We start from the raw sequence: 26,379 nt of genomic DNA on the forward strand, positions 1-26,379 counted from the left end.
AGTTTTTCATTCACTAAATATAATCACTGGCGGTATCGGCCTTCTTTGAGCCAGGCAGGCCCCCATATGACTGATGAGTGCACTTACCTGATCTCCCCCAGGATGGAGAATTACGTCCACATCAAGGTCTTTCATCTCCCAGTCTCTGTTGCAGTAGGAGCCAACCATGCAGGGACTAAAGATTAAAGGTTTTCCCAGAGATGATGAGGATGTATTGACCATGGCCGTGGCTTCCCAAGGGCTTCTGTGAAGCCACCAGCTGGTCGTCTTTGTCTTTAGATGGTTAATTTCCCAAAGAGCATCCATTCCCATTCTGAAGGGGCTGGCTTCAGCAGGCCTCCTGGAGGTTGGTGGCTCCTTCATGAGATGAGTTTTGGTTTTTTACTGAAGAAAGCTGGGGTATTGGTTCTAAAATAGTATACGTAGAATATAAAGTACTGGCAGCAGTATAAGGTACTTGCCAATAAGGTAGTGTTTATTCACAGTGATATTACTGAATAACATAAATACAGTAGCTTGCTCTAATCTCAACATAAAGCATGCCGCTGTAATATTACAGTAATCTAGTGGCAGCAAGGCTTGTACCGTTTGACTCCTTTGAGTCTTAGCTTTCATATTAATTATTTAGTGTAGATAGGAAGCACCTAGCCTTTAGCCAAACTTTGGTCCCCACTCACAAACGCCCGAGATAGAACAATGACATTTCCAATCGATTAATCATTTGAATCGATTAATCATTTTAATTGATTGGCTCTCTTGCGCAGCTATTGCTGCTCAACAAAAGCAGCCTTGTACTTCATAAATTACACTGTAAATTGTAAGACATCAAAGTCTCACAGTGTACTTTTCAGTTTTCTGAGGCCTTTTTAATGTTAGTGTGCGAGTGTGTTGGGGAGGGTTTCTTGGCTTGCAATCCTAATAACACAATCTTTTGTACACACACTGGTTACTGTATCTGGGCGGCCGTATCCCCAGAGCCAATCTAGTGTTGTGACCACCTCAGCATGTGTCAAGGCTATTACACCCACAGGTCATGTGTGTGTCACGTCTATGACACACGTCATGCGCATGTCACGCCTATGACACACGTAGCGGATATGTCACGGCTATTACACCCACACGTCATACATGTGTCACGCCTATCACACACGTCATGCGGATGTCATGGCTATGGCACCAAGGTCATCCATGTGTCATGGACCATGGCTCTGTTGAGCGGTGAGGAGAGCCTCCAGCCCAGACGATGCAGAGGACAACAGGTTTCAACACAATCGGACACACTTGCTCACGTATAAAAAGTGTCAGGTCGCCTCCGGACAGCGTCTGCCACGCTACAACCAACAGCGCACCTCACAGGTGCAGCATTAAGTGAATGTGTCTTATGACTTTGAGATAAAGTCCCTGTGGTGTTGTTGCGCGGTGCAGGAAAGTTTCAGCATTAAAAGGTTTCACTCTTAGTTCAAGCGTAGTTCTGAGTCTTCGACACCCTCAAACCATCTGTGGATTTCTCCCGTCTCCCACTTTGTTTACTTAGGTCAGAAGGGTCGGAGAGTAGAATGGATACACAGTGTTTAACATTTTAGAAGCAACATTTTATGGTGAATGCAAATGCATTTAAAATGCAAAACTGGCAAACCAGAAAACAAATATATTAAACAGATAAATCAAAACCGAAAACATCCATTCTCTGATTGCATATTTATGTTAAATCACTGAGTATGCAGAGGAAGTCTTGGCAGTGATCCTGTCTGAGCCGTTCCCCAGTAGCAGCCTCACCACTACAAACCTGGTTCAGTGGCCAACTGTGATATTAACCATTAGGCCAAAAAGCCCTGTCCACCCAAACAGCTCGTTATGCAAAGCACAACGGGCATTTGAGGTGTATTTTCTAGGCATGTTTTAAAGAGGCATCAACAAAGACCCAGGGGCAGACTAGGGGCATGCAATGAAAACATTACAAAGAAAAGCACCTTCCATATTTGTTAAGCTTTAGCTTTCAAACTTTAACTTTAAAGATGCGGTGTGTAGAATTTAGTAGCATCGAGCAGAATGTACTTAAATGGAATACAATACCCAGTGTTTCATCTAATGAAAATAAGAAGCTTTGTGTTTTTGTTACTTTAAAATAAGCCCTTTATACCTACCTAGGTAGAGGCTCCTCTTCCACTGAGGCCACCATTCCCCCCCCAACAAGTTTGTACAGTAGCCCAGAACATACAAAGTCTAGAGAGGACGCATTAAAAAATTCATCATAATCGTTATCTTTCTTTTGAACTAGAACCTTATGTGTTGCAGATTAAATAACTAAATATAATTTGTAAATGTATCAAGGAACCCCATCACTGGAAACCTGGCTACCTGATGCCACTGTAGAATATGGCATTAGTTTGGAAGTACCTCTTGGCACCTTGCAGGCCAGTGCAGGCCACAGTAGCTTCTCCTACATCATTGGAAAGGGAGAGGCGAGAGGAGATGGGTGGGTTCTCACCGCTAAATCCCCCTCAATCCTACACACTTTGATCAGGGAAAAGCAAGATCAATGCAATAGGTTACGTAACACAAACTGTACTTAAAGAAAGGGTACATACTTTTACTATTCCTGGTTCTATTTTGAATATCTAACATGAGAGAAAGTATCTTGATTTCTCAGCTCCTATAATGCACCGGAAAAAAATGCTTTTAAATGCCTCAAATCGTGACTAAGTGATTGAAGCAAAACTTTTTAATTGTTCATCCTTTAGTATCACTCCATGACTCTTACATAAAACTGCAATTACTGAATGCAACGTGGGCTCGACTAATGGCTTGCATCTCTTTGTATATGAAGAGTCGTGCAGAGGCTTTTCTGAATCGGCACTTAATATATTTGTTCTAGGATCGGTTTGTATTTTTTTGAACAGCCCATTGTGAGGGCGAAAGAAGGCCACAGATGCACTTGAGTACCGCAGGTTTTACATCCTGTCACTTAGCCTCTGTGTTGTGTCGTGTGTTGCCTGTAGTGCTGCCGGGTCACGAGCGGGAAACAGGAGCACCCTTAACGGGCTCACTTGATGGACACAAAGTGTATTTTTCGATGAGCGCATTCGGTGGTAAACTAAGCTTGTGCTGGGAGCCATCCAGGGTTCACCACGAGAGTGACCGACCCCACCCAGAGTTCTGTTACGGCGCAGTGGGTTGCCGAAGGCAGGCGTGCAAGCTCACATGATTGTCTAATGGCAATTTGGGTACCAGATAAAGTACATTTTCAAATGCTATATTATATAACAATATTCACTTATAGAGGCTTAAAGTATTCCTGAAACTCAACTCTGAGGAAGATAATCTTAATGTAATCTGATGGGGGGCTATCTTTTGCTATGTATTTTTTGGATACTTCTGGAAGCAGGCATCAATATAAACACACATTTGACTGCAGCATGGCTGACGAAGGGAGGTTCCTCTGCAGAGGAAGGTCTGGGTATTCTGCACAGCAGAGTATAGGTTAGGATCTGTGGAGCAGCATCCCAACAGGATGGTTTTGGGCAATTTCAGACCCCTCGCATTTTCACCACCCTCGCATCGCATTCATACAACGCAGCCCTACGTGACACTGCATGACGACAGCATCGCACTACCCACCTCAACAATGCTCACCTTTACAAAAAAGCTTTACTCTTCTATAAAGAAAATGTAATCTTGAGGGTATCAATCACCCACTGCAGAGCGCGTTCCTTTGTGCCGGTGTATTCCCTCGGGACGCTCACGCAGGAACAGGTTACGGAGACGCCGGTCAGAGGGCAGCACGAGCCCGGCTCTCAAAGGCTTCGTCAAGTGCTGGAGTACACTTCACCACGGAGCGACACACGAATGGCCGCTCGGGATCTCACCTTCGGTGAGACTGGTCTCTTTGGCCACTGGTTGAATGACGGCAGCACTCTGCAACTTTTGCATGGCAATGAATCATGTCTTGCAAAAGTTGACTGCCTCTGGCTTGTTTTCAGGGCAAAGCAGTGGGTGCGTTTCCTTGGTAAATAACATACTTTGACCAGTCCTTTAATCCTTTTAAATTATGTTGAATCATCCTGTTGGCCCTTCTGGACCTGATCAATGATGAACGAGGGATTGCTGTTCACATGCTGGTTAACTTCATGTTCTGCAGAAGGGAAGTGAAGACGTTTGGAAATGCGATAGCTTCTGGCCAATAATTCATGTGTTCATGGCACTAGCATTCAATATCCTCGCTCAAGGCTTCAGCGGAAGGCTTTTGTAGAGGTGGCGGTACTGGAGAATGGAACTCATACGTTAGACCGCAGTGTCACGGTAGAAGGATGGACTGCATTTATTTAGCGCCTTTCTAACCAATGGCCACTCAAAGCAGCTTAACACTCCCCAATTCATCCACACAATCACACACCGTCCCGTCCAATAACCATGCAAGGAAACAGCCGGCCCATCGGGAGCAGTTAGGGATAGGGCTCTTGCTCAGGGACACCCTGACACTCTAGTTTTAGCTAGGAGGAACCAGGAATCGGACTAGCAACCTTCTGATTGCCAGTCCAGCCTCTCTACCTCATGAGCTACTGCCGCCCAGTTAAATGGTGGGGAAATTGCTTCAACCCAGCTGAACGACCACTGAACACATTTAGAGAGCGGCACGATTAACCATAGTGGTTGGATCCGTCGAGTTTTCAGTGTTTTGTTCTTTTGTAAAGTCACAGGTTATGATGCCCTTCCAAAATCCGGCTGGGGGGAGACATTATTCCTTGCGTGTCTATTGGCTTATCACAGAATAAAAATGTTAAAGTTGAGTTCAACCCGTATCCCTTCTGAGCGCGGCGGAGAGCTGAGGACAGGGGCAGCAGGGGGGAAGGGACTCAGCTGCTCCCCAGTGTGAATTCCCGCTCACTCTTTCTGTCTTTTAATTGGCTCACAGATTTAGCAGTGGAAAGGCCACAGAAACGAACCACATTTAATAAGTAATGACGCTTTACATCATTCATCTGTACAGAATGTATTACGTAGCTTACTGCCCTGTTAGACATTGGAGACACACCACCGCAAAAAACATTTTAGGATGCATCTTAAGGGCTCTGTTAAATTTTTTAAATGTACTATACCTTGAATAAACTTAATTTCATGTCTGTCACAATAAAGCCAGGTTAAGGCAATTACAATTATGGTTCTTGTACCATGGAAGGTGAAGTTTAATTTTCATGCATCGTCACACATTTCAAAAATACAATTGTTCCAGAATCCACTGAAACTATAATTTACCATGTTACAACATACATAAAACAACATGTGACTGAAGAAAATATGGTAGCATTGCATAAGGATGGGAGCCTACCAGCTGGTAACATAAATCATGACAACCAAAATATGCTTGTAAGTAGGTAAGTGGTTGAGAAAATGCAGGCCAATGGCTCTCTTTATCATTTCACTGTCACATCAAGACAAGATATTTTTGAACTCGATGTGTGAAGCGTGCAAGCCAAGCTGACTTGTTTCCTTTGAGTGTTTCCCAGCATGCTTTATTTTCCACGTTACACACACATGCACAGGCACGCACGCACACACACACAAGCACACAGACACACACAAACACAAACCCACACACATACAAACACACACACACACACACACACACACACACACACACACACACACAAACACTACTCTCACTTGATCTCTTGCCTCGTATGTTCTGTTATTTGCCCAGATTTTGATTTTGTAGTTCACAAAATTGCTTTTTCCCCCCCTCCTCATAAATATGCTGCACAATATTTCCTCAATTGCTATCGCAGTCGTTTCAGAGACGTATAGAAAGTTCTCTCTCCACTGAGCCCCATCTGCAACAGCAATCGAGGAGAGACCATTTGAAACTATTCGAATTCTGCCAGATTCTTGCATTTACTAGAATGACCCTGAAATGCTGGACACGGAGTCAATATGGCTTAAAACGTGCAAGTTGATGGTTTTGTTACCATTGCCTGCACAGAATTGTGTATATTAGTTAAAAACAGCATTGGGTTTGCAGTTAGAGTCCTTCTAAAGCCAAACGACTGTACCAACGTAGACATTACGAAGATTTCATCATATGCTTTGACATTCTAATGTTGACATTACCCCCATGAAAAAAACTTTGTCCTGTTATATCGAATCAGTCCTCATATTCTCCTTGGTCAGCTAGTACGGGTCACTTACCCTCTCGAATAGAAACAGATAGCAGGGTAATGTCAAAGTGTGCGGCAGAAATTCAAGGCAAGTCTTTGAATCACAGTCCTAATTTGTTCAAGGTTAGGTCTTTGAAGAAGGCCCAGTCACACTGGTGGTCCTGAGCCACTCCTGGAGTAGCTGGGAGGAATGTCATTTGGAGGAGTGTCATATTCCTCATCATGCCCACAGATACAATCTGCCAAAGTGTTGGACAATGCACTTAAAAACAAATTTGTCCTTCATTTGGCCTTTTTTATTAAGGTTATTAAGGTCAACGTTATTTTAATATTGTACTTATTGTTTATGGTTTGTCTGATGGCGGTCACTGCCGGATGTAAAACCATTTTCCCCTCAGGGATAATCTTAAATCCCTATGTACCATTAAAGCACACCCATATAGTGCTAATAATGCACAGGCTGTTATTTGATTAAGCCATCCCATGCAGTGATAATCTTCCCAGCAATAATCAATTACAGTTATGCAAGGCTGTCAGAAATGCATATTTAATAAACGATTTGCTGTAAATCCATTTTTAATTAAATTAAATTTAGATTGAGTTAATTGGAGACATTGAAAATGGTAGCATGGTTCTTTCCTTATTTATTTTAAAGTCTCCGTGGGGGTCCTTCTCTTTGTTATGTATTGTTCTGCAGAACACCTGCTGGCCAAGGATGGTTAGAAAACAAATGCAACCTGTTTTTGTGGCTTCTAGTTCCTTCCAGTGAAGTGGTAAATTTGACCCTTTGGGACTGAATGTTATTGACTGTCCAAAGGGCGTAAAAGGATGTGTTGTCCTCCAGCCCCACCAACATGGGGGAAAAGGCGCAGCAAGTTCCTATCTATCTACAATTACAACGAGTGCTTTGACAAAACTAATACAAAGGATGCTTTAAAGGTCGCAAATAATGCCAAACCAACGCAATGTCACCTCGTCATCACAGGCCTGCCAGAGCTCCCAGCGCAACAGTAAGTCCACCTGATGTCTGCTACAAACATTACCTAACAACAGCTAGAGCTACCTAGCATCCTTTCCTAACAGCAGCTAGAGCTACCTAGCAACATTTTCTACAGCAGCTAGTGCTACCTAGCAAAATTACCTAACTGCAGCTAGAGCTACCTAGCAATATTCCTGAGAGCAGTTAGAGCTACCTAGCAACAATTCCTAACAGAATTTGGAGCTTACTCGCAACATTTATAACAGCAGCTAGTAACATAACGTAGCCACATTTCCTACCTAGCAAGCTTAAGATACCTAGCAACTTTTCTAAACATGAGCTAGCGTTGTGTGGCACAATCTGCATCATATATTGGTAATATCCGACAATGTGTGGGCAAACTGCAAGCAATTGTCCTAAATTATGAACAGGTCAGTGTACTGTTTTGTATTCTATCGTTTCACTATTGGCCAACAAACAAAACAACAGCAATAACACCCAATGCCACTTCGAACATTCTGAATGAACTGTAACGCAATGTGTTCATCGTAGCATATGATTGCAGATAGACAAGATAAACAGAGTGAATCCTTAACGTCTGCGTAGATTCATCATCTTCTGCTTCAATCCCATTTGATTTGTTTCTTTTTAATGACCTGAATCTGAGAGGCGTACGACCGGTTCATCAGCTTGTTGACTCGAGGGCTGATCTTGTTTGCTGATTTGCAGGCATTTTGAGAAGATGGTGTTCATGTCTTTTTAAACGGAACCTCAAAACCCATCTCTTTAAAAGAGCATTTAGCTAAACTTTCTTTGAGGTTCCCCCTTTTTAATAGTTTTTTTGGTATTTTTTTCTCTGAAGCACTTTGAGATTCTTGAATATAAAGTGCATTATAAATACAATTTATTATTATTATTATTATTATGTCCTACTGGCAATGGCCAACCCCTGGTTGTTTTTATTAAAGTCTTCGAGGAGGAGAACCGTGAGTTTCGGACTCCTGCGACTAATCACTGCTTTGCTGGGAGATGGTGTGTGTTAATGATAGCCCATTCATCTTGCATAGCCACTAAACAGGCTAAATTTGTTACATCAAACAAAAAAAAAACACCTCTCAAAGGACTTGTGCTTTTTTGGCCTTGCTTACTAATTATGCTCGGGGTGAACTCCAACATCGGTTAATGAAAACAGAGCGCTTTGTGCACTTGCTCTGAATGGGACACGTGCGTTCTGCTTCGGTTCTGACCGTGTGTGTGTGTGTGTGTGTGTGTGTGTGTGTGTGTGTGTGTGTGTGTGTGTGTGTGTGTGTGTGTGTGTGTGTGTGTGTGTGTGTGTGTGTGTGTGTGTGTGTGTGTGTGTGTGTGTGTCACAGCATGTTCTTTCCATCGCCTTTGTTAGGAACCCGAACTGCGCTGGCACCGTTCTCCGTTTCAACTTTTCCACTGATTCCATTCTAATTAGCATCAGCGATTTATTGCCAAAAGTGCTCTTGAATGCGTTACTAGAATAATTGATTAAGGGACGTGGAAGAGCCACCTATCCAAATGGTCACAGGTTAAATGAATTGAGTGAAGATAGAGGCCAGGTAAAGGGACATACGGTTACCACTAGAATCATCCCATAGTTCGTCTAACTTGAAACATCCTTATGATGCACTGTTCCATATATATTCTTTGATGAGGGAAAAAAATAGTTTTTTTAGAGAGAGAGAGGGGGGGGGTGGGAGAGAGAGAGAGAGAGAGAGAGAGAGAGAGAGAGAGAGAGAGAGAGAGAGAGAGAGAGAGAGAGAGAGAGAGAGAGAGAGAGAGAGAGAGAGAGAGAGAGAGAGAGAGAGAGAGAGAGAGAGAGAGAGAGAGAGAGAGAGAGAGAGAGAGAGAGAGAGTCAAAGGGAGCGAGAGACAGTCAGAGAGAGCAGAGATGAAACAAGAGAACCTATGAATGTATGGAGATGTATCGAACACACTTTAGACCTTCAGCAGGATGTTTAGAGTGGCTTGTGCTACGAATCCTCCCCTGTTTGAGGATGTGGCTGGGACCAGCGAGGGAGAAGGAGAAGGACACTCTAGTGTTAGCCATATTGATTTGTATTTGTGTTTGTGTACAATGGAGGACTCTGTGTAAGAACGTACAGGCGGCCCAATAGCAGAGAGTTCAGCCGAGGTTCAAGGTTCTCAAAGGAAACAGGATTCCCTACTGTCTGTCCCGAGATTTAGCAAGTTCATTTGTGAATCCTGTGTGTGTCTGTGTGTGTATGGGGTGGTGGGTGTGTGTGATTTGTGTGTGTGTGTGTGTGTGTGTGTGTGTGTGTGTGTGTGTGTGTGTGTGTGTGTGTGTGTGTGTGTGTGTGTGTGTGTGTGTGTGTGTGTGTGTGTGTGTGTGTGTGTGTGTGTGATTTATGAGTACGTGCATAGTGTGCGTGTGTATTTGTGTGTCTGTGTGTGTGATTTATGAGTTAGGTGTGTGTGTGTGTGTGTGTGTGTGTGTGTGTGTGTGTGTGTGTGTGTGTGTGTGTGTGTGTGTGTGTGTGTGTGTGTGTGTGTGTGTGTGTGTGTGTGTGTGTGTGTGTGTGTGTGTGATTCATGAGTTAGTGCAAAGTGTGTGATCCCAGAGCCTGGATGACTAGGCTGTCAGAGCTGCAGCCAGATACTGCAGGGATGTGATGTGCTCACCAAACATTCTCACATTATTATAAAGGGGAAATATGTTTGTCTGTATGTGTGTGTGTGTGTGTGTGTGTGTGTGTGTCGGGGGGGGGGGGGGAGGGGTCATAAAAATATTAGGATTTAAGTATATTGCTGTGTGTGTGTGTTTGTGTTCAAACAAATATTAGGATTTTAGTATATGGCTGTGAGCATTTGTGTGTTTGTGCTCATCCTTAGTGTGTGTGTTTTTGTGCATGTTTGTGTGTGTGTGTCTGTGTGTGTGTCCATACAAATATTAGGATTTAAGTACCTTTTGCTTGTGCGCATCCTCAGTGGGTGTGTGCCTGTGTGTGTTTTTATTATAACCTCTCAAAGAGCATAATTACGACCCTACAAAACAAATATATTCTTTACTTCTTTCATGTTCTTTGTCCGTTCAGCCGATCCATTTCCTGAGGTGTGTACACCGTCCCTCTGCTGTATGTAATGACCAGAACCTCCTCTGACGAGCTTAACTAGGACAGTATTCATCATATCTGATGAATGCCCCATCCTACGGGGCGGCGGTAGCTCACGAGGTAAAGTGGGTTGGCTGGTAACCGCAAGGTTGCTAGTTCTAGCTGAGTGCCGAGGTGTCCCTGAGCAAGGCATCTAACCCTAGCTGCTCCCATCAAGCTGGCTGTCACCTTGCATTGTTGACGTCTGTTTGTGAAAGTGTGCATGAATGGGTGAACGTTGGGCAATATTGTAAAGTGCTTAGGACTAAAGTGTGACATAAATGCAGTCCCTTTATTATATGTTCTTGTTGAGTTGTTCACCAGCCATCCCTAGTCACAATATCCCTCACCTCATTGCCATCACACTACAGCTCACCCCCTACACCTGAACTGGATGAAGTGTACTGTAGTCGTTGAGCAGACATTTATTATTGATACATGAGTTTGTCGGGGTTTGGCATCTTGCTCTCAGGGAAGTCAACAGGTGGTCTGCGGACATTGGGATTCAAACCCGTCAACTCCGTTTGACCGCTGTGGTTCCCCCATTCGGCCCTCAATTGTGTTTCTGTAACACAGTATGTTGAACTAGGGAAGAGCCTACGCAATTAGGGGTATTTCAACTGGAACCTCTGTCCATGCAACGGTCTCCACAGCCGTTTGAGGAGGCCGTGTCCCTCAGGCTAACTGGGATAATGATGAGTTAAGGTTGGTGAAACTGGAGCATGCAGCGACCCTGATCAAAGGACCACTAAGGGCCGAACTCAACCTTGGGTGGTGAAGCCACAGTGAAGGCAACATAATGTTAAAGCACTTTGCTTTGAAACATGAAATCCTTCAACTCAAATGAGTCAAACCGTGCTGGGCACTCGAGTGAATTGGGGTTGAAAAATCCTTCACAACAAGGTAATGTCGGCTGACAATCAGACCGCTCCATTTTCTTTCTTTCTCTTTTATCCCGTTACACGGGGTAAGGTAAGGACACAAGACGATTATGGAAGATTGTCGTGGTTTCATTGTTTTTGGTTTGTTGAAGCCTTGGTCTTTCTCGGAATGAGGTTAAGGAACCAGTCCTCCATACAAGGTAACATTTTATTAATCAGATTTTCTTGAATGACCATCGTGCCCCTGGGAGAGGCCCTGTGTATGAAAATAGAAATATGAGTGTGAGCTCATAGGAGCAAGTGGCTGCCCTTTGTGGCAGAGTACAGCCCTTGGTCACATTTTGTCCAAGGTGATGTACACTGGAATCATTGCGTGTGATCGTGGCTGATTACCTTCGCCCCCTGAGTCTACGCTGGGAGCAGGTCTGAGACCAGCTTGTCAGGACACTGCCAAACAGATCTAACACCTAATACACACTGTCTGCTAAACAATAGGGACACATGCCGTTTCCGTTTAATTACTGTATAATTTGCTGACTCTTAAAACCAGTTAAGGCCAGTTCAACGGTGGTTTGAATTTCTCCCCCTAGCATATATAACGTAAAGGTCAAACTTATTAACCTTAATTGACATTTTGACTAAAGGATTGGAAATATACTTATACAGTACAACAGCGATGTTTGTGAACTGTTGTTTTGTTCTAACAAAAGCAAGCAGTATAGGACACGCTATTCTGGTGCTCCTGAGATATCCATAATTTGGTCCAACAAGCGTGTACAAAAACACAAATTCTACCCACGACGTGGCTGTCCCCACTGGAAAAGTTTTGTAGTTGGTTGAGGAAAATGATGGATAGAATAGAAAACAAAATGAACACACGCTTCTGGACTAAAATGCTACAGAATGAGCCCATGATGTCATGACGCAACACGTATGCGGCTGTAAACGGCTGTTTACATCTACTTTAAGTCATACAAAGGGAAGAATACATTTGGCATCACTTTCACAGGGATTTACTCGATAAACTTTAACTGAGGGATCTTTTTCAGGGAGCGCTGACTGAAATGATAATGTGTCATTAGAGCCTGAAAATGTCACGTCAAAGGCCTGACGCATCCGTTAGCAAGACAGAGCAAATACTTAGTCACCATTGCAGCGACACTCCTGCATGGACGTCCCCCTCTCTGCTGCAGAATATCGGCTAAGTGCGATGACATTTATTTATAAACAGCTCCTGTGCTCCTGACAGCCTCCTCAGTCCTCGTCTCACTGTGCTGCCGGCTGATGGCTCATTTTCCACACGGATGTCTAATCTCCAACACCAAAGCGTGGAGAAAGCATTAAATCATACCAGAGATCAGCGGCTGTCATAAATAAAGACAATTGGCCACGCTTTGAACGTGATCCAAGCGCCTCCCGTTTCCTACCTCCTTCCCAACTCCCCGTGCAGGCGTTATTAATTAATGATACATGGCTGTGTGTGTCTGTGTGTCCTTGTTTGTCGGCCAATGTTGTTAACTTATTTACTGAGATTCACAAGGTATCAGACATGAAGACTATAAATAACTTTATCCTGGAACATTTTTCTAGGGCAAGTGAAATTTTGCGTTGACGGGCTGCGTGTGTTGCTGAAGAGGAGCTGCTGATTGGTTCTGCCAGGAGTGTGTGATTGGCTGTGTGTTTGTGTTTGATTCAGCCCCCCCATCGGTTATCTGATCGGAGAGAGAGGCTCGGAGAGTTTGATGGAAACACATACGCTGGATTTGGTTTGTTCAAAGATTTTACAAAAACGCAATATTGCTTTCAGGAATTTCTCGTTCAAATTAAAATAAACTATGTTGGAGTTTTCCCTACGAGAAGGATGTGTTCGCAAAGCGCTATCTTTTGAAAAAAAGTATGTTTTGTGAATTGAACTTCAAAAGGAACGGAAAGCTCTGTTTGCACGGAGTGAAATCATATTTCTCACATATTAACTTCACTTCACTTTTCGTAACAAAATATTGTGTTGGGGAGGTTTGATGTTAATTTAAAAAATAAGTATTTTATATTGGATGGTTGATTCGACTATAGAATTGCTCAGATGTATCAATTTAGTGAGGCATTCAGATATTTGATATAGTGTTGATAGTCATTAAAATATGAAATATCATTTCTCACGTTGGTTGGGAAATCCAAAAAATAATATCACTGCTACTGGATTTAATCTAAAATGCATATCAAGATGCATATTCTTTGATGTTCTTTTTACAATATGAACTTCAAACACTCGAAGAGAAATTAAAGGGTCTTTTTTTTTCACAAATGAAATGGACCATTTTAATGGTATTATTCCGTCACAAACATATTTCCACTCTGGGCAACGCTGGCAGTTGGAAGCGAGCCTATTCAACAACAAGGCCGCTTCCATGAGGTTGTGTCATTGCATGCATGAATTGTGCCCACTGTCCACACACATTCCTCTCAGGAGGGATATACACCCTGACCACATAGACAATACATTAGGCCTGTGTTGTGTGTGTCCACTGGGCCTTGTGAGGGAAAACTTTCCTATGGGGAAAACTGAGGACGGATCACCTTGGGGGGATACTTTTCCTTCACTTTCCCCCACAAGCCCCATCCTATGGTTGGATGCTGGAATGCCTTGCGCGGCTTTGTGCTGTGATTGCTACCGTTAGTATTATTCTAGCTCTCTGAAGCATTCACTGCTGCTATCCCGTTGTGACCCTGTTGAAAACCACTTATACCTCATTGTTGGCTAGCTTTATGCTAGCTGTCTTTAACATTCACCACCGCTGTCCCGTTGTGACTGTCGTAATTGTAAACAATCGTTGAAGTGTTGTTGTGCATGTTATGTTGTTGTACACATGTGTAAAAAGAATGAGTGAAGGCATTAATGACTGCATCAAAGAGCTACTTAACGCTGAAGTCATGCGCAAGGACCCCAGACTGGTAATTGAAATAGCAAATGAGTGGCACAGCATGGAACCTGCCAATCATTGGATTGTTGGGATGACTCTTGTTCTTTGGGAATCCACTCATGAGCATAGCTTCACGTTGAAGGGAAAGGAACTGAACTGGCCGACACTGATGTCGTCAGATCTCCAATCCTCAATAATACAACAGATGATTTTCAACTGATCGGTGACACTATGAGCCCTATCTTCCATCCGGCGCAATTTACTTTCTACACTGGCGCATGTTTCGTTGCTAGTTTGTAACTGGCGCAGAGCGTTCTTTTCCCTCCACTGCCACGAGTCGATAAATAAGGGAATGATCTTGCGCCCCAAGGGGCGGTTCGGCGAAAGGAGGAGGCTTGTTCTGGCGCAACCGTTCCCTGGTGCTATTTTGCAGTTTCAGAAAACAATTGCGCCACAAACCAGGAGATACCTGGTTTAAAGTCAGTGGAGCGTTGTTCAGATGCTTTATTAAGGGCGCGTGCATAATGTTGCTTGTGCAGCACGCGCATACACTTTGCTTCTCTCATCTACCTAGCCACACATTCTTGGTAAATTGTTTGGGAAAGAACAGCTGATAAAGAGGTAATAAGTTTTACTTTTAAATCAATGCATCTGCAAACCCCGTACAGCAAACACATATTTTCTTGACCCAGACATCGTGTACAAGCCCATAACTTTTAGGATTGATGAGTATCCATTGATGAGGCCCAAAGTCCGGATTTGTATAGAACATGTTATGCTAACGACAGTGTGTCAAAGTTCATTGAATTGTTTTGTCTTGATCACCATGGTTATGGTTGTCTAAAACAAATTACATTTAGAGCATGACTGTGAAATCACGATTCGAAAAATTTGTTCTCGTATTCATGTGTTCCTTATGATCACTCCGCAACTTGTGCAAATGTTTTAGTAAGTGTGACTGAATTAATTAAAGTTCTGCTTTAATGCAGTCAGACGGGTGTCAGAAGTCAATCAGATTTCCCCTTATTTGTAGTTCCTAATTAATTTTTGTTATGTCCGGGTAGTTGAAAGGCATTAATGTGGTTCCTGAAGCAAAACCAGCAAGCAGCTCTAGTCGGCATTGTGTTCATTTGCATTTATGCTTAAATCGAGCTGCTTGAGTAAAGTCTGAGTCAGTACAGTAGCCACTGTGTTACAGTGGAATAAATTACAGTCGAGCTCCCTTATCCACCAGTAGCAACGATACTGGGGAGTGGTTTCAGCTATACAGTCATATAATATACTATATTTAATGTATTATAGTATGTTAAGAGAACACTATTCTTGGCTTTGTTCATAGTTCTTTATAGTAAATATGTGTCTATGTATATTTGGTTCCAATAGAAACCATTTTCCTTCAAACGTTGGTAGTCGTAAATGATGTTTATTTTTCATGAATAATGGTAATAGAAACATCGATGGAGTGCAGAGTTTCCCCGTTGATCTCGCTGTTCCATGCCAGCGCGTTCCATTCACGTTCTTTCTTCCGTTATTATTGCCTTACCAACAATATTGCTTGCCGGTACCTGGAAATAGCCAATTGATTCGCATCATCGATTCAATAACAAATAGCCATTTCTAAACTCATCCGATTGATTCACAATCTCGGTAAAAAACACACAACGATATCGTGCTGGCAAAGGTATCTGTAGCTGTAATTTAAGGCGAGGTTGAACGGTTGTGATCACCGTGAGTTAAGAAATGATGTTTTACCTTAACGACACATCATTCAAACTCCAACTCTGTTGCTGTACTCTCCACTCCTTGGTGCATTGCCTAGCAACACCACCGCCCCTACATGGACCATTGAATCGCTAATCAAAATCACAACTCTTCTGCTCCGAGGAGCCAGGACGGTGGAATGAGCTCCCTCCTGCCGCTGCTGCTGGCACAATCATTACCTGTGTTCCGTGGGAGACTGGGAGACTAAGCTTCCGCTCGCACCTGGACCCTGCCTGCACAGACCCCTCTTGTCCCTAACGAACCCAAACCATCACACGCACCGACCCTCACACACACACATGCATGCACGCACACACACACACACACACACACACACACACACACACACACACACACACACACACACACACACACACACACACACACACACACACACACACACACACGCACACGTAGCCACATAATGCTGTGGCTATCACAAACAAACACACAAATGCACACACTCACAAACACAGACACACACATACATGCACAAACATACACATATGCATACGCACACACACACACACACAAACACTCTTACGCACACAAACACACTCAAGCACACACAGACGGGCACAAACACTAATACAAACACACACACACACACGTAGCCACATAATGCTGTGGCTATCACAAACAAACACACAAATGCACACACTCACAAACACACACACACACACACACACACACACACACACACACACACACACACACACACACACACACACACACACACACACACACAAAATCAGGCCTCTGTGTGAAGCCATACAATGTAAAATGAGTTTGAGTGCTGATGACAAACGTGTTTATCGTAATTGCTTTGGAATCACGGTTGTAATGTAATGCACAGGAAAAATAACAAACCACACATGTAGAAATGAAGTACCGAATTAGGGCCTGCATAAGCAAGATGTGACACTGATAGCCAAACATGTTGGCATAGCAACCATTTAAGCATAGCTAATGGTTCATGATGAGATTTCTCGGAAAAGCTAGGAGGTGAAATTGATTTTTATCTCCTCACTTTTGTTTGGTGAGCCAATACATCAAAATACATTATAGGGCTACATAAAGTGGATTGTTTTTTGTTGTGAAACTGATTGTATTAAATTAAATGGAACATTTCAAAATAAAGGAATATGATTTACAAGGCATCATGACGAGTATTTCCGTTCATGTTCGACCTTGTAGGAGGATAAATGAGAAAGTAAATATGGTTATTTTCCTGCTACCTTTTTCAAGTATAGAGTGCACTGTTTCCTATAGGCCATCCATACCGCCAGATGGAGAACTAGGCTGTCCCACCAACCATAGCAACAAGCAGACCAAGTGACAAATACTTGTATTGAAAGTGTGATGCCACACATCTGGACAAAAAGGTGTGTTGGATTGGAATGGAAATGTTATCTAGCTGTTATACAGAAGGCAACGCAGGTTAAAATGAGCATTCTCTTTCTACCCTGAATCATGTATACAAATAAAATCTATGTAAAATCCAGGGGGTAAAGAAAAACATTAACTTATAAAATTAACTGATGCAACACATCAGTCGACAGACATTGAATAAAAGAAACCGGTCTCAAGGAATCAGGAAGGAAGGTACATATTAGCAGTTTAAACTGAAATGGAAACATGAGGGGAGGAAGACAAACATTAAACCTTAACCTTAACCTTAACAACATCCTACATAGTCATGATCATTAAAGTTAAGTTATTCTTTATTGAATTATATTAATTATTCTATATACCATTCTATAAATGAGTCTTATATGTATATGGTCATAGAGGAGGAATATATACTGTATATAGGAGGAAACATTTCTCCTGCCAATTCAAATAGAATGGACTCTTCAAGGTAGTCCAATCAACTCTGTCACCAACTGACTAAAGGTGAATAAGTGTGTAAGTTTTGAAGCTTGCAAGGCAGCTGTCACAAAGATGATTACCAAGCATTTTCGTTATCTTCAGGTGGTCCATGTGCAAACATTGGCAGCTAGTTTGATGGACAGGTTGTAACAAGTTCAGTCGAGATTTAACATATTCAATATTGGCTTATGAAGCAGACATGATGGATTTATATCGACAATTAGCATGTGTATTTACCTCTCTGATTAAAAGAATAAAGTATCTCCTTCCAGAGCTTTTTTTGTTTTTTAATGCGGCACAAAGTATTTTCTTACGATAGCTCATTATTTCGTGTGTTGTTTTTCTCGGGAAACATCTGGTCACCATGACTTTGATTGAGACAGCAGGCAAACCTCTCTACTGGCCTGTTGAATTAACACAATGTATTCTGATGTTCTCTACCTCCGTCTCTTCATTCCGCATCACCTCAACCTAACACAACGAAGATTTCTCCCTGTCTTGCTTTCAACATCCACCGCAACCCTCAACCCTAACAACCACATATACTGTTCATCCTTGTTTCTATGACTGCAGTGTTGAAATTGGACCCCCTGCTTGCCTAATTAGTCATTTGAACATGAATAATGATCGGGCATGCGCACTCTCCCCAGTGCCCGTCAGACCAGAGACACCTTTACCGTCTCTATAATATCAACTAAGCCCGGCAATATCCAGTGCAGGTCTGATTCCAACAATATCCACTGCAGGCCTGAGTCCAACAAAATCCACTGCAGGTGGATATCGTAGAAAGGCTGCCCAGGAAGCTACGATTATAATTGCACCAGAAATACATATTTGGTCTCTGAATAATAACGTTACAGAAACACCTCAGAGCTGGATAAAGAAAGCAAGTTATTTAGCGTGAGCGTGTAGACACAACCCTGCCGACGGCGGGCGTGTCAGCGCTGTGCCTTAACGTGTCGTGAAGGGATGTGCAAAACTCTGCAGGCTTGTCAGAAACGACATGTTTAGTTTCACCAAGTCCCTCTTGCCTTTTAACCTTTAGGAGGGAAGTAGAAGTCAAGTTGCTGGATAGTCGTTATGTTCCATGTGTCACATTGGCTTGGATTGCGTGCAAGCTTGTGAATCAATACTATAAGACCTCTGCTCTGACCACATCAGCAACAAAAAAAGCGGCTTTTGTTTTTCACATGGACCCCCGTACTGCTCTTTCGAAGACGGAAAAAGCTATGAATTCTTATTCCATCAGCCCTGGTTGATTTCCCCAAAGCAAAGGCATGGTTTCATGACCTGCGTGGATTGTTTGTTGTTTCCTGGTGCTTGGCAATAAGAGTCAAAAGTTAAATGTTAAATGACAAACATCCTCTAATGGGGGCTGGGGCGTCGCAAGATTAGCAAACCTTCAACAAGCCACGGGGAGAAGGGCCTGAGGCACTGCTTTTGATTGTACTTTTGTAGTCTGACCTAAAAATGCATAGCAGGTATTTTTTTCGGAGGGGGGAGAGAGGATAAAATAATAGTTTTTGGCGTGTTATTGCACTTAATCAGAACATTTCCTCGGGCAACCAGAAGGAACTAATAACAAAGGAACATCAGCATGTGAGCTGTAACTGTGCTCTCCACATAGCTTACCTCTTGTTTTATTACATCTCCTGCTCGCACGTCTTCTATTTGTATCCTTTCTTCATGATTCGTTCAACGCTCTCTCTCTCTCTCTCTCTCTCTCTCTCTCTCTCTCTCTCTCTCTCTCTCTCTCTCTCTCTCTCTCTCTCTCTGATACCCTGCCTCTCTCCCCCTCTCTGTCCAGGCTGCTCCACGGTGCGTTGGGTGGTGTTGTGGATGGATTGGAGGATGATGCTGGACTCCCTGCGCCGGCGGAAGAGAATGCTCCTCTGCTCCTTCTGGTTCCTGCTGCTGTTCGCCGCCGGAGGCCTGGTGCTCTTCAGCCACCTGCAGGACCTGTCTGAGATGGTCCCGCAAGAGGCCCCAGGTCAGTCAGGCATGCACGCACAGACACACACAGACACACAGGCACGCACACACACAGACGCATACACGCACAAGCACACAAATAACGTCCAACACACACACACACGCACACACGCACAAACACCCAAAACAGGCACAGAAATAGCCTCACACACACACACACACGCACACATAAAGCCAACCCATATACACACATACAAAAAAGTGGTACCCAACCACATTTACACACAAGCACACAAATACGTACATATATACAAAAACACAAATACCCAAACCTGCCCGAAAATGGCCTCCAACACACTCACAAACACAACTACACAGACAGACCCAAACAAATACCCAAACACATAAATCAACATACACACACCACATGCCTATTCCAGGTAATAGTAGTAGCATTTACTCAGTGTGATATGTTTTTGACAAAAAGTCAGGTCAGTTTTGCGGCTGGATATACGGGCGGTTTATAAGGAGGTTGTCAGCTCTGTGACGAGGTAGAGCCAAACACAAAAGACCACAGAAACGGGTTTGAGTGCCCTTCTTGGGAAAACTTGACATTACACCCAGGGACAGAGTGGGGTGCAGGCAGCTGTGATTGGCAGGTATTTACCCGGGGTAAGGTGAACTACATCTGCCTCTGCTTCCTGCAGGAGATAAGTAGCAGCTCGACGCACACAGGGCATCCTTTGTCGCTCGGATCCCATTTCCTGCTGTCCTGGGAGGGAAGTCCTTTCCTTTGTACCTACTTCTGTGTTGTGTTGTAGTATAAGCCGGCACACCATCTGTGGATAAGCTAGTCGATGCTCTACTCCAACCGCCATTATGGATCTCCCGGGAAGACACTTTCACACACACACACACACACACACACACACACACACACACACACACACACACACACACACACACACACACACACACACACACACACACACACACACACACACACACACACACACACACACACACACACACACACACACACCGCTGAAGAAACCACGCCACACATTCGAAGCCTGTAAACTATAAACGCGGTCGTTGCTGTTGATGTTGTCAGTTAAGGGCGGTTGAGGACGGCGGATCTTTCAGAAATGACCCTCGCGTCAACTCACCGCATGATTGGGTCCTCGCGGTGCGAGTGTCATGCTGAGAGGCCGGGGCAATTGGTCAAGGACAGCAGCAACACCGACAGAGCCACAAGAGGTGTGTGTGGTCGGGCGATGGGGGGTACAGGCCCCTGGGTGTCGAGAGGAGAGGGGAGAGGGGGCCCCTCTACGGCGGTGGTGGTGGTGGTGGTGATGGTGGTGGTGGTGGTGGTGGTGGTGGTGGTGGTGGTGGTGATGGTGATGATGGTGGTAAGGGTGGGGCTGGTGGGGGTGTGTTTCGAGCGCAGAGTGGTGTAAGTCATCGCGTTCATCAGTATGAGCCGCGTGTCAGGCCCCGGCGACTCCAATAGTCCCTTACGCTGAGTGGGCGCTCGGCGGGGCCCAGCTGACTGCCTGCTCCTCTGAGGGGCCCTCGTCTCTCAGAGCCGCAGAGCCAGATGGGCTCACGGTGCGAAGAACATCCAGGCTTACTGTTGACAAACACACGCACGTGTGCACGTGAGCACACTCAAAAACACACACGCATGTGAGACAACGTGCGCCGACGCGAGTACACGCACACACACACGTGCTGGCAGGCAATTATACTCATGCACATAAACACACACACATACATATACACATGTATACACACATACACGTTTGCATACAAACACATACACGTATGCGTATACACACACACATATATGCATACACACACACACAGCCACAGTCACAAACGCACACACACACACACACACACACACACACACACACACACACACACACACACACATACACACACACACGCACGCACGCACGCACACACACACACACACACACACACACACACACACACACACACACACACACACACACACACACACACACACACACACACACACACACATTCACATACAGATATGCAACCAGACACAAAGACCCACCCCCAGTAACACACACTGGCAAGAGCAGATGTAGATTTTTTAAGCTTGCATGCAAGAACAAATACTACACCAACGTATACAAAAACACACGCTGCTTTTTGCTCTGCGTTTCCCTCTCACCATAGCCTTCCTTCAGTAATACTTGAGTATAGAGCCCTCTTTGCTTGGCCACTGCATTTGTATTTATCCATTTTTGTAGTACACCGAGAGTCAAAGTTTGGGAACCGCTGAACTGGGTTTTGTATTTGTCGGTTTCAAGGTTTCCTTTGCATCACTGTGTTTGCATAGCAACACGTTATGAGAGAGAGAGAGGGAGAGAGAGAGAGAGACAGAGAGAGACAGAGAGAGAGAGAGAGAGAGAGGGAGAGAGAGAGAGAGACAGAGAGAGACAGAGAGAGACAGAGACAGAGACAGAGAGGGAGAGGGAGAGAGAGAGAGAGAGAGAGAGAGAGAGAGAGAGAGAGAGAGAGAGAGAGAGAGAGAGAGAGAGAGAGAGAGAGAGAGAGAGAGAGAGAGAGAGAGAGAGAGAGAGAGAGAGAGAAAGAGAAAGAGAAAGAGAAAGAGAGAGAGAGAGAGAGAGAGAGAGAGAGAGAGAGAGAGAGAGAGAGAGCGCTGCAGTGCCACTGTCCTCCCAGCCCACGCACTAAAGCAGCGAGCGAGTTTCTCGTCTCTGCGCTCCGAGCGACGGAGCATCAGCCCTCGCCGTGCCTCAAATCTAACCGTGTTGAGCTCTAATACATTGGATGTCAGCCTTTATCTTCTTCTCCCTCCTTCTTCTCCTATTTATTTAGCCGGCGTGGCAGCCGGGAGCGCCCTGTGATTTAGATAAAACATATCACCAACAGCCCCCTCTCCTCTCGCTCCTCCGCCCAGTAATTGTTTAAAGACAATTCGGAGAATCAAAAGCACTCTCGGGGAGAGGGGGCCCGCTGAGGAGTTAGCCGTTCAGATAAATTGTCTTTGAAAATGTACACCCCTGAGCATTTCTCCCGATGCGCAACTGTGAAGCCCCCACCGCCAGTGTTATAGGTGGAACTATTCCTCAGCCGGGTAAGAACCACATGACCCTTAAATCACACGCCACTGGTGATTGGTTTTAATGGAAGAGAAAGGGGCCACGGTTGTGTGGGGGTGTGTGCGTCAGTGGAGGCTTCTCCATTGAGGAGAGGGAAGTTCCTCCTTAACATTGTTGAGAATAAAAAATGTAGATTGCCCAGACTACTGTGATGAATTAATGCCCTTAAATATGACTACTTTAATGCCTTTTGTATTTTATGTATTTTACCTGATGTATTTTAAATGGCATCATTTTTGTTCTTAAAACAATTGTAACTGAAAATAAACATAGCTTAAGGCCTGATTTGATTAATGGGCTTTGCATTCTTTCCTTCTGCCCTTGTAGTCCATTTCAAAGACATGCAGCCCACCAGCTTTCAAATTACAGTGATGCCACTGGTGGCTTTGTATCAATTTTATTCACATAACTATCCCTCCCTTCTATTTTGTAGTTCACCAAAACACCCTGAAACAACTTGAGTCTCACATTCTTATGCCACTATACACCAACGGTATAAGCAGGCCAATGGCAACCAAGCGCGCAGTCCTTCCTCTCTCACTTTAAAAACCACCAGCCGCCGCTGGTGTGCGTGGGGGGGGGGGGGGGGGGTTTGTTTGAGGGTGTGTGTGTGTGTGTGTCTGTGTGTGTGTGAGTGAGAGTGGGAAACTGAGAGCAATCAAGGTTAAAGGACAGATAGACAAAGAGGGAATCAATGAAATTGTTTACTTTGTGTGCATTCTTGCCCTTAAATACCTGAGGTCTTGAGAAATCTTCAGACCAGAGGTTTCAGACTAAAATCACTGCTGTCATACTGTCTTACTGTGGCTTGACTCCCAAGTCCATAACCCTGTCATTATTTGTGACAAACCCAATCTATTACAGAGAGACAGACAGACAGACAGACAGACAGACAGACAGACAGACAGACAGACAGACAGACAGACAGACAGACAGACAGACAGACAGACAGACAGACAGACAGACAGACAGACAGACAGACAGACAGACAGACAGACAGAACCTAAAGACTTCAGAGGATTTAAAGTTGATGACTCGCCCATTATTTCCCAGTACGTATGAATGTGAAACCATTTCCTTTATCTTTCTGACACAAACACCCATATCTCAAGAGTCTCTGCAGTTTGCCCACACATGCAGCGTTTTCACACATGTACGCAACATATGTCACACTGAATGTACATATGCATGTATTGCACACAATTTTACATTTATTATTCACTGTAAGGCTGCAGTGATACAAGTATACATTATGCGCCGCAGTGGAGAGAGATGTTGAAAGGTGTTCCTGCAGTCGTGTCTTCCCCCATATCATAACACTTTCATGAAAATCAATAAGATGGGCAGGATCATTCAATTCTAAAAATCAATTGTAATACCGTTCCTCCTGACTCTATTATGTGACTGGATTCGTGTTGCAGTGCAGATCTTCGCGGGGTGTCGATTCATAACAGATTGTGTTTCACAAAAAAAAGGGAAAAAAAAGTGTTGAATCTATATCTATTATACAGTTATTGCTCCCTGACAGTAACATAGTTAGTGAAAGACAAGATGCAGAAGTACAATTTTCGGCTGACTGGATATTCAAGTGCACGTTCCAGAGAGCCTGCTCTCACAGGGGCAGCATGTCCTGTAGGGTGACGTATACAGCCCAGTGTGTGTGTGTTTACATACACATACAGCGCAATTGCAGCAGCAGCAATATTACGTATGCAAATGGTTATTAACACGAGAAAAACCCATAGCAGGCCAACGGGGGGGGGGGGGGTACTGGACTGTGAGCTGGAGTTACTGCAGTAATGGCCTGCACCACTGGCCCCGGCTCACAGTAATAACCGCTCACTCTAAAGGGCAAGGGCCGGCTGGTTTTAGTCTTTTTTTTTTTCAGACGGCTTAATTTAAATGAATAAATAGATAAACAGAGTAGGAAATAAATGAGAGCTAGCCTCGGGAAACCCTGCCTGCAACAGCCTGCACCCTGGCCGCAGTCAGAGTCTGCCAGGAACCGACCGCAGTGCATTATTCTGGAAGGTACAAATCTGATCCTCTGGTCAGAGGTCCGATAATCCCTTAAGCCCGGTCTGTTTGCAGAGTCTAATTTAGCCGCCTTTTAATGTGATTAAATGCCGCCGATGACCCCGCAAGGGCCGGCCGGCAATTTTTCCAATCCTGACCCACCGGTGAATGTTTGCGGGGGGGGGGGGGGGGAAGGAGATGTTATTTTCACCTGCGTCTCCCAAGCCCCGTCCACCGCACACACAAAAGGGGGCCTCGAACAAAGCCTGCCTCTGTTGCCTGCATGGGCACTGCCTCCCTCCATCGCTCCCGGGGCACGGAGATCATTGAAATGCAATGTTTGGCACAGCCGACTCAATCCGAGTGCTTTTGCGCGGCGACCGCCGCTGCTCTCTGAAAACAAGGCGGTGATTGTTTCACACCGGCATCTGTGCAGCCACATACAGTGGCTTGATTAAAAGGGTGCCCCGGTACTCATCTTAGCGTTCAGATCACACGGCTCGCACAACAGGGAACCACGGCAACCGCTGCTTCTGAAAAAACCCTTCCCGCCGTCCCGCACCTCTTCACCTCACGGGGAAATAACCCAGAGCAAATATTAGATTTTGTTGTTTTGACCCCAGTGCCCGTGTGACCCCTTATCCGTGTCCCTCCGAAGGCCGGCCCGGGGAGGACGGAGCCGGTTTTAGCCACCTGATGCTGATGCGAAGGTCACTCTGTTTTCTATTAACATCCTGGCCTGGGCTGACCCACCAGTCGACTTGATCCCTTCATACTCACCGTCACTCCTCTTTCCACATCTCCATTTAACAGAATTAATTTCTTTCGCGAACGGACGTGAGAACGCAGCGGAGGGAATAATATTCCGGACTTGAGCTGCGCTCCTCCTCCCTCTGGTTCAGACTTCTGGAGAGAGCGTAGCCGTCGTTGTGGGATAACGGTGGGAATAGGGCAGGCCACAAATCCTATTAGGAGCTAAAGCCGGGAGGAGTGTAAAACCCTGAAACTATTCTTCACTGTTAAACTCAAAAAGAGCTGAGCCGGTGTTTTGAGACGTTTATAATTTAGAGAGAGTGAAAGGAGAGAAAGGAGCGAAGGGGCAGAGAGAGAGAGAGAGAGAGAGAGAGAGAGAGAGAGAGAGAGAGAGAGAGAGAGAGAGAGAGAGAGAGAGAGAGAGAGAGAGAGAGAGAGAGAGAGAGAGAGAGAGAGAGAGAGAGAGAGAGAGAGAGAGAGAGAGAGAGAGAGAGAGAGAGAGAGAGAGAGAGAGAGAGAGAGAGAGAGAGAGAGAGAGAGAGAGAGAGAGAGAGAGAGAGAGAGAGAACCACAACAACAAAGAGAACGATCGTTCCTCTGAGGTAGGTATAGATGTGTTTTCTGCGAAGACAAAGTTCAAAGCCATGATCCAGTGGAGGAGAAGGGAATTGAGGGAGAGAGGGAGAGGGAGAGAAAGATAGAGAGAGAGAGAGAGAGAGAGAGAGAGAGAGAGAGAGAGAGAGAGAGAGAGAGAGAGAGAGAGAGAGAGAGAGAGAGAGAGAGAGAGAGAGAGAGAGAGAGAGAGAGAGAG

General features: G+C 44.6%; 1 protein-coding gene across 1 annotated transcript in view; it reads left to right on the forward strand.

Moving 5' to 3' along the window:
• The window catches only part of LOC130402984 (carbohydrate sulfotransferase 8-like), a 98,375-nt gene that overhangs the window by 17,057 nt on the left and 54,939 nt on the right, over positions 1-26,379 (forward strand). The window contains exon 4 of the mRNA XM_056607078.1: positions 19,511-19,693. Coding sequence (XP_056463053.1) covers positions 19,511-19,693 — 183 coding nt within the window. The remainder of the gene's footprint in view (positions 1-19,510; positions 19,694-26,379) is intronic.

Source organism: Gadus chalcogrammus, chromosome 14 (genome assembly GCF_026213295.1).
Source record: "Gadus chalcogrammus isolate NIFS_2021 chromosome 14, NIFS_Gcha_1.0, whole genome shotgun sequence".
Taxonomy (NCBI): domain Eukaryota; kingdom Metazoa; phylum Chordata; class Actinopteri; order Gadiformes; family Gadidae; genus Gadus; species Gadus chalcogrammus.